Source organism: Tursiops truncatus, chromosome 10, assembly GCF_011762595.2.
Source record: "Tursiops truncatus isolate mTurTru1 chromosome 10, mTurTru1.mat.Y, whole genome shotgun sequence".
NCBI classification, from domain to species: Eukaryota; Metazoa; Chordata; class Mammalia; order Artiodactyla; family Delphinidae; genus Tursiops; species Tursiops truncatus.
The window spans coordinates 66,539,219-66,548,151 of NC_047043.1; the positions used below are offsets into that span (position 1 = coordinate 66,539,219).

The 8,933-nt window shown below is 55.7% G+C and overlaps 1 protein-coding gene across 5 annotated transcripts; it reads left to right on the forward strand.

Annotated features, from left to right (window-relative positions):
• Positions 1–2,840: 2,840 nt before the first annotated feature.
• On the forward strand, positions 2,841–7,668 carry PPM1M (protein phosphatase, Mg2+/Mn2+ dependent 1M). 5 transcript variants are annotated; one of them, XM_073811175.1, is made up of 11 exons: positions 2,844–3,144; positions 3,830–3,953; positions 4,107–4,361; positions 4,818–4,930; positions 5,303–5,387; positions 5,477–5,595; positions 5,760–5,823; positions 6,052–6,159; positions 6,272–6,420; positions 6,766–6,949; positions 7,221–7,668. In XM_073811175.1, the coding sequence occupies exons 1-10, from the start codon at positions 2,921–2,923 to the stop codon at positions 6,908–6,910; spliced, it is 1,386 nt and encodes a 461-aa protein (XP_073667276.1). In that variant the 5' UTR covers positions 2,844–2,920; the 3' UTR covers positions 6,911–6,949; positions 7,221–7,668. The 5 variants fall into 5 exon arrangements, with proteins under 5 accessions (XP_033720981.1, XP_033720980.1, XP_073667276.1 ...); XM_033865090.2 differs by lacking the exon at positions 6,766–6,949 and having other exon boundaries at positions 2,841–3,144; XM_033865088.2 differs by having other exon boundaries at positions 2,845–3,144; positions 6,766–7,668.
• Positions 7,669–8,933: the final 1,265 nt, after the last annotated feature.

Genomic DNA, 8,933 nt, shown 5'->3' on the forward strand with positions numbered 1-8,933 from the left:
TTTTTGTTTTTTTGCTTGAACTTGCACAGAATACCCCTGACATCTCTGGAAGGATCCACAAGAAACTAGTAATATTGGTTGTCTTCAGAGGGAGGAACTGTTTGAGCCATAGTGAAATGTATTAAATTTTTTGAATTAAATCTAAAATAAATCTTGTCAAGAACAGATATGGGACTCAACAAAAGCTATTTTCACGGTGCATGAAAAAAACGTAGCATAAAAATCTTTTTCCTTTTTCTAAGCTTGCTCCTTCCCCCGCCTCCATCCCTCACATGCTGACTGAGTTAGCTGAGGCAAGGTCTCCGGCCAGGAGGGGGCAGGCTTGGGTTCCTTCGAGCAGTTGAGAGAAGGGTGTCAGGATAAGGGTATAACTGGAAAGTGAGGAGTTGCATGGCCCCCAGGGAGGACTCTACCCAGAAATGAAGACAGACCCACCCCAAGGAACCTCACCTACAACTTCAGGCACTGGAGACAGAAGAGCCTGGAGGCTTCTGGAGAGAAAAAAAGGTAAACAGAAGCCAATCCAAAGGCCTGGGAATGACAGGGGCACTGGATTTCAGCAGCAGCAACAGCCAAAAAACAATGAACAGAGCAGTCAGAAAGAATTCTGAGCCAAAATATCAATCAAAAGCAAAGGCAGGGCTTCCCTGTTTGGCGCAGTGGTTGAGAGTCTGCCTGCCGATGCAGGGGACAAGGGTTCGTGCCCTGGTCTGGGAAGATCCCACATGCCGAGGAGCAGCTAGGCCCGTGAGCCATGGCTGCTGAGCCTGCATGTCTGGAGCCTGTGCTCTGCAACAGGAGAGGCCACAACAGTGAGAGGCCCGCGTACCACAAAAAACAAAAAACAAAAACAACAAAAAAAGGCAGAATACAAACCCTTTCAGAATTGCAAGGACCCAGAAAATTACCGGGACCCAGTCATCCTTTCTTGGAAAGTTGTTAGAGGATGTGCTTCAGCAAAATGACAGAGTAAACCAAGAGAGTCAGGCTTGGGACCCAGGCAAGAGCAGAGGCTCCCAGGAGCCTAGGGAGCCAGAGGAGCCTTGGTAGCACTGGAGGAACACTTAGGTCAGCTTGGAACAGGGAGGATGGGATTGCCATAGAGCTCCACATGGCTCTGAAAACTTAAAATAGTTAAGCTGGGCAACAGACCACCTGTGACACCTGGCTGCCAGGAGCTTCTCTGAATACACCTAGAGGACAAGATCTTCATCTACCCAGGGGAGTCCAAGATGGTGAGTTTGGGGAATAAACTGTGTTTGCATTGTTTCCTCTAGTTTTAGACTTTAACAGCTTCTGAGCCATTGGCTGGTGGGATGAGGAGGTTACCCCACTGATAGAATTGGGTTTGCCCCACTCTGGGTCCCTGGTCCATTTCTGTCCTGATGACAGGTTGTAGCTCAGGTGTCCTTTGGAAAGCTTTCTCTGACTTCTCCCCCTCCCCCTTGCCAGCTGGATCAAGCACCATCCACCAGGACTTCCACCATCACTGCAGGGGAGCTCATTTCCATTAGTACTGTACTCCTGTGCCTAGTGCTTGGGGCCTGACACACATGGTGGGGTCAGTAAATTAGCTCCCAGGCTACCCTGGAACTGAGTCATTTGAGGGAGGGGCTGTTGGGCACAGCTCCCTGCCCCAGGAACCTTCTTCCTTGGGTGGAGGGAACTCCCAATGGGGCAAGGCTGGCCTCCTGGAGGAAGTAAGGCCTAGTGAGCATATGCTGGGCTTGGGTGTGGAGGCGAAGGTAGGGACTCCTCCTGCAGCCCTCCCTGGGCCCTGGGCTGTGGGGCCTCAGGGGCTTTGAGTTGTCAAGCCTGCCTTCCTGGAGGAGGGAAGGGGAAGAGAAATACCCTCTGGGGGTTCTGAGTCAGCTGCACTGTCATAATGGAAACAGCACAGCCCTGGGTGTCAGGACACTTCCCCTCTGTGGGCCTCAGAGTCCTCCTCGTTATGAGATGGAAATAACAGTCCTGCATAGGGAGTTGGGCTTCAGTGACAGAGGGTGACAAAGCACTCTGTTAACATGCTGCTGACCCCGCTGACCCAGTGGTGGTAGGTAACCAGGAGTTAAGAGGCTGCAACATCTTGCCTCCAACCCAGATGAAAGTCTTTCACTTCCCTTAGGCGCAAGTCTGAACTCTGACCAGTTGGAGTCTTTTGGGGACCATGGATTCCTTTTGTCCATCAGTCACTTGCACTCTAGTGAGGCCCCTGCTGTCTGTCTAGAGAGGACATCTTGATTGGAGGGGCAGCTGTTTAGGAGACTGGCCTTGAGGGCGGGAGCTGCTTCTCAGGATAAGGAAGGCCAGGGTGACCACCAAGCCCCATCTGGGAGTGGAGGGTGCCAGGCCGAGTGGGTGAGGCATGGAGGTCTCCTGAGGGAACACTGTGCTCTGAGACTCTTACTCAATGTGTCAGTCTGACACCTCCAAGGACATCTTGTTCCCATCTTGCCCTTGCGTAACGTCCGGGCCCAGCAAGAAGAGGCCTGAGGCTCTGCCATGGACACTGATCCAGCCCGGAGGCCCAGGTGTGCTCTCATCGACCCCTACAGCCTCCCTGGGTAGGGAGGAGGGACTTTTCCCTCTCAAAGACTCGTGCCCCTTACGTGTGGGTGAATGTCAGCCTGCTCAGGTTCCTGTGTGAGCCGGGCCAGCGTCTTCGTCTATCTAGGCCTCAGTGTTCTTGCCTGTAAAGTGGGGTTGATAACAGCGTTGGCTGATTAGGAGGCTTGAGGAGCCGGACGGCACCCAGGCCGCCCACAGACTCCGGGGCGGCGGGAGGTTGGGGTTTGGGGGCGTCACCGCCCAGCCGGCCCCGCCCCGCCCCGGCCCGCTTCCTCCTCCCGGGTCGGGCGGGCGGTGCCGTCGGCCCAGCCTTCTGCCCGGCGCCCCGCGGGCAGCCCCGGGCCGCTGCGCCATGTCCGCCAACTGGTTCCGGCGCCGCTTCCTGCCGGGGGGTCCGCTCCCCGCGCCGCGGCCGCCCCGGCCCCGCGCCAGCCCCGTGCCTTACCGGCGGCCCCGCTTCCTGCGCGGCTCAGGCTCCAGCCCCAGCACCGCCGACGCCTCGTGCCGCCCGGACGCCCGGCCAGTGCGCAGCCCGGTGCGGGGCCGCGCGCTGCCCTGGAACGCAGGCTACGCCGAGTGAGTGCCCGGCCCCGAGCGGCCCCCCTGCCCCCGACACTCCCCGCTCCCTACGACTTTCAATCCTGAGGCCCCGACCCCCACCCTGTGATCCTGCCTGGGGTCCCGTGCTGACCGAGAAAACAGGCCAAGCTGAGTGAGGGATCCCGCCTCCCCAACCTTGTGGATATCTCCCTCTTGTCGGCACTTCCGCACTCTTGACAACCTCCCCTATTCCACCTCAGGTCGGGAAGGACCTGCCCCCCTGGGGCTTTCAAAAGAGGTAGGGATACTAGGTAGAATTCCAGCGTTCTGGGCTTTGGAGACACCACCCCCCCCCACCCCACCCCCGCACACACATCTCACCCTGGGTTATGGCCTGTGCAGCATTGGACAGGGATTCTGGCTGAGGTGGGACAGGGGGTAGGCAAGGAAGCCCCACACCTCCGCAGGCAGACTTGCCCTTACCTCCCGGCCCAGGTCAGCAGGTAAGCTCCAGATGGGCTGGGCCCTGAGTTTTGCTTTAGCTGTGAGGTTACTGAACAGTTAGCAAATTTCCAGCATTTGTTTGTCCAGGTGTGTGTCAGGGACAGCATGGGGGCTGTTACTCGAGGGAGGGTTCCTCTCTGTGTTCCAAATCTGTTCTCTGTGCCCATGGGGGCATAGGTGTGTCCCTAAAGGGTCACTGATCACTTCCTGGCCTCAGGATCATCAATGCAGAGAAATCTGAATTCAATGAGGATCAGGCGGCCTGTGGGAAGCTGTGCATCCGGAGATTTGAGTTTGGGGTTGAAGAGGACCAGGAATGGCTGACCTTGTGCCCAGAGGAGGTGAGTGCAGCTGGGCCTGAGCCCCTTTTACAGGCTGGGGCCAAGACTGGGGCCAGGACTGTAGACTGAGGTTCTTGCCCTAGTGCCCTACATTCAGCCAGGGGACAACTGGGGAGGCCAGGCAGAGCCTGACGCCAAGCCCTTCCTGTGCAGTTCCTGACAGGTCATTACTGGGCACTGTTTGATGGTCACGGTGGTCCAGCTGCAGCTATCCTGGCTGCCAACACCCTGCACTCCTGCCTACGCCGGCAGCTGGAGGCCGTGGTAGAGGGCATGGTGGCCACTCAGCCCCCCATGCACCTCAGTGGCCACTGCATCCGCCCTAGTGACCCCCAGTTTGTGGAAGAAAAGGGCATTAGGGCAGAAGACTTGGTGGTCGGGGCTCTGGAGAGTGCCTTCCAGGAGTGTGTGAGTGTGACCTTTGGCTGGGAAAGGAGGGCAGGTGTTACCCTCAGGGACCTGAGGGACTCTGGGTTGTGGGGTGTCCCTGCACATGATGGTGATCACCCTGGATCTTTGGATTGGGAGGACAAGATTGGGTTGGTTGGTTTGTTACTAAACAGTTATCATAACCCCACCCATTTATCCAGCGCCTACTATATGCTAGGTGCTTTTACCTGTATCATCTTGTTGCACACCCTGTTGGTCCTTGGTTTCCCTTCCTCACTGTTTTGAATAGGACTTCTCTACCTCCAAAGGGATATGTCTAGATCTCCTGACCACAGGGATCTTGGAGTCATAGCTAGACTTTGCGCTGGGACTGCCACTGCTTGCTAGTGGGGAAGTAAACTGTAGGGTGAGGGTTGGGGACAGTGGTATGCTGGCAGTACAAGCAGCAGCTAAAGTAGCCTTGGTTTGCTCCAGGATGAGGTGATTGGGCGAGAGCTGGAGGCCTCAGGCCAGGTGGGTGGCTGCACAGCCCTGGTGGCTGTGACCCTGCAAGGAAAGCTGTATGTGGCCAATGCTGGGGATAGCAGGTGAGTGAGCCCAGAGGGTGGGTAGGGTGGGGTGGGCAGACAGGCAGCAGAGGCAGTGGGGACAGTGAAAGGGGGAAGTCGAGACAGAATTGGGGAAGATTGGCTGAATTGTGTACTTAGCATGTGTACTTAGCATGTGTTGAGTGTGAGGGCGGACAGCAGATGCCAGGGAGGGCAGAGACCTCAGGGGCCAGGCCAGATGGCTGCGGCTTTACCCTGCAGGCCTTAGGCAGTCATGGGGGCCTTTGAGCAAGGGATTGTTATGGGCAGAACTGGCCCCTGGTGGTTGGAGAAGGGGCCGGCAGGAGGGAGGCTATGGGTAAGGATGGAGGCTGCCCCACAGACTTCTCTCTCCTCTAAAACCTCATCCAGGGCCATCTTGGTGCGGAGGGATGAGGTACGGCCCCTGAGCTCTGAGTTCACCCCGGAGACTGAGCGGCAGCGGATCCAGCAGCTGGTAGGTGCCCTTGGCAGAGGGAGGCTGTGCAGCCCCAACTCCTGGGCCACCAGAGGGAGCCTGATCTGAGCATGGCCTCCCTATTCCAGGCCTTTCTCTACCCTGAGCTTCTGGCTGGTGAGTTCACCAGACTGGAGTTCCCTCGGCGACTGAAGGGGGATGACTTGGGGCAGAAGGTTTTGTTCAGGGATCACCACATGAGCGGCTGGTGAGCGAGGTGGGGTTGGGGGACACAGTGGGGAGAGCCCTGGGGTCCAGGCTCAGCTGTGTGGCCTGGGGCAGTCCCCTTCTACCTGGGCAGGGTGGGCCCTGTGTTGGGGGTGGTGAGGTGGTAAGTAGGGCCTGGGTTGATACTGGGTTTGCTCCTGGTAGGAGCTACAAGTGCGTGGAGCAGTCGGATCTCAAGTACCCACTGATTCATGGACAGGGTAGGCAGGTCAGTGAATGGCGCCTCCAAGAATCTCTCTTAAATTGCCCCCTGTAGAGGTGGGAGCTCCTTTGTCCCTTGTGGGGAGCTTTAGCTGGGGTCCTAGGTACTGCTCCGAGGTCAGAGGGTGTTTCTCCCTCAGCCCAGGCGCCCAGGGCCACAGTCCACCTCTTGTGTGCTTTACTTGTACATTTGCTGGGGCTGTTTGCTGTCACCTCATACCTCCCTTGTCTCCAGGCTCGGTTACTGGGAACACTGGCTGTCTCCCGGGGCCTAGGAGACCATCAGCTCAAAGTCCTGGACACAAATATTCAGCTCAAGCCCTTCTTGCTCTCTGTCCCACAGGTGAGGGGGCAATAGCCTACACCAGCTTCTATCTGCCCAGAAAGGCAGACTACGCAAGGTTGGCTGGAGCTGGGAAGGGAGCCAGTGAGGAAACCTTAGGCTTAACTTGCAGGTGACTGTGCTGGATATGGACCAGCTGGAGCCGCAGGAAGAGGATGTAGTTGTCATGGCGACTGATGGGCTCTGGGATGTCCTGTCCAGTGAGCAGGTGGCACGGCTGGTGCGGAGCTTCCTCCCTGGCAACCGAGAGGACCCACACAGGTACTATAGCTGCTGGGGATCTGCCTGGGCCTGAGTTGGTGCCAGCAGAAACACCAAGAAGTCATGGCTGAGAAGACAACACTGCAGATGAGTCCGGCTAAGAACAGTTGGCCAGGACTAGAGCTATCTCAAGCTTCCTGGGGGTGACTGTGGGTCCCCAAAATCTCTGAGTCCAGACACCCATGGTCCAACCTGTGGCCTTCCCAGGCTTGTGGCTTGCTTGGCCCCACAGTTAGACTGCATTGCTTGGGTCCTCAGTGTTCAGCACTGTGCAAGTTCTCCCTGAGGGCTGGCCTTGCCTCTTTGCTCTGGCCCCGAAGTACATCTGCAGGATGGTCCCCACAGGTTCTCGGAGCTGGCCCAAATGCTGATACACAGCACACAGGGGAAGGACGACAGTCCCACACAGGAAGGGCAGGTGTCCTACGACGACGTCTCTGTGTTCGTGATTCCCTTGCACAACCAGGGCCAAGGGTGCAGTAGCCACTGAGGATTCAAACATCGCATCCCAGAACCACTTACGGGCCAGGTGCATTGTGAGCGTCCACCATGGTCAACAGCAGGTCTGCCTGCCCCACCCCCAGACCCAGCCCTGACCCCCCAACCCACTTCAAGGGAAGCATTTCTACGAGGCAGTCAGAACTGGAAGAACGCAGGGAGTCCAGCTCCCCAGGTCCCCCTTTGGCAGGCAGGGAAAGAGCGCTAATATCAATAATGTCTGGCAGAGTCACTTTACAACTTAGGAATCCATGTAAGCCTCCTCAGATAGGATCCTTAACAGCCCACTATATTATTCCCAGATGGGGACAGCTGGACTAAGGGCATTGGCCAAGGATGCCAGGAAGGGCAGACAGCCTGTGCTTGGATCCAGGTCTCTAATGCATGAATGTCAGATTGTCTACTCAAACAACCCCCCAAAGCCCATGCAGTGTCTTATGGGAAGCCTCGTATCTGCTAAACAGCCATCTTGAAGCAGCCCTTGGAGAGAGACCAGTTCAAGTCCTACCCTGCTCCCCTCTGTGCTGGAGGAGAGGCACAGGCCCAGGGGCTAAAGTTGGGGGAGAACTAAGGGCCAAGAAGGAGCCCCAGAGTTGGCTGAGTAGTGAATGCCCCGATTACTGCTGCTGCCTCTAGCCCAGTCTCCCGATTGCTCCTCTCTGGCTCCAGCCCTGCCCTAGGCTGATGCCTCAACAACACCGTTTTGTTGTTCCCCATCACCTTCCTATTAAATGTTTGTGTGCAGAGGAACCCTTGTGAATTGTGAATTGCTGTATAGCTTGACATTACAGTATACCTTTTGCTTTTTCTTGTTCCCTTCTAAAAAAATCACTCTTAGCCTTAGCTCCATCTTACAAGTTTGCCTATAGTCAGCATTGTGTTTTCTCTGGGGCGTCCCCAGTTCGCAGCTTGGGGTGAGCCCCAGTGAGAGAACTGCTGCCCAGGGAACAGAAAGGAGGTCTCCACCACCATCTGTGGGCTCTGGGCTTGAGGTATCGGAAGGGATGCCTTGTTTTTTTAAGGCAAATTATAGTGATTTTAGTATAAAGTTTATAGTAAATTTATAATAAAGCTAGATTTACCAACTGGAGACAGCAAGTCAGTTGGGGCTCCAGAGCTTGCTGTTTGATGAGTAGCTTAGTTCTTCATGTTCCTCACAAGACTGTTTTTATCATCCAGCACTTGCCAAGGCTCAAATGCTCAGTAAGTGTTTGTTGAATTATTTGTTGAATTTCATGACCTCAGCCTTTCCTAACTCTTCCCTGATCTACTCCTACTTTGGTCTACAATTGAGATTAATTCTTACCAGGCAACTCATAGCCCTAAACTGCAGCCAGAAAGGACAAGGGCCAGTAGGCCACAAAACTGATGGTTAAACTTGTTTATTTAACACAATGGGGAGACTTTCAGACCCCCTTTCCTGCCCATTAACTCATTTTAGACTCTACTTCCTGCATGTTCTCTAGGGAAGAGATAGGAAAAACTACGAAACTACTCATTTTTTACCTAGTCATATTCCATAGCCCAGCACTTCTGGGCCTACATCTGTCCGCAGCTGGTCCTGAGAAAATGTGGTTGGCCCCAGAAGCTCTGGGCAGCCTCTCCAGGACTCTAATTAGGCAGCTGGCAAGAACAAGAGTGTGCCCTACCAGCCTGCAGTTTTACTTCCTCTTTCCTCAGCAGTCCCCACCCCCACCACTCACCTTCCTTCCCCCCGCACCCCAGCAAAGCGTAGGCAGTATCCTGAGCCTGCCAACCAATCACCCACATCAACTACTGAGCCTGCTTGCCCCAAGTCTGCTTTGCTTTCCTTCTGATCCGGCCCACTGCCTGGTCTTGCTCCTCACACCACCAGGCTGAAACCCAGGGAGTGGGCAACAGTGGGTCTCTCAACTGCGAACAAGCCAAACTGACAGGAGTGACCACTGCAGGGGCAGCCACTGACTTACGTGTTCATGTCTCTCAGCAGAGCCAAACGCTGCAGTAGCCCTCCCACCAGGCCGTGAGGGGGGGAC

Bases quoted from the DNA above. Each gene is read 5' to 3' on its own strand.
- PPM1M (XM_073811175.1), top strand. From the start codon at position 2,921: ATGTCCGCCAACTGGTTCCGGCGCCGCTTCCTGCCGGGGGGTCCGCTC. The intron at 3,145-3,829 runs GTGAGTGCCCGG...TCCTGGCCTCAG, and splicing joins TGGAACGCAGGCTACGCCGA to GATCATCAATGCAGAGAAAT. The intron at 4,362-4,817 runs GTGAGTGTGACC...GGTTTGCTCCAG, and splicing joins AGAGTGCCTTCCAGGAGTGT to GATGAGGTGATTGGGCGAGA.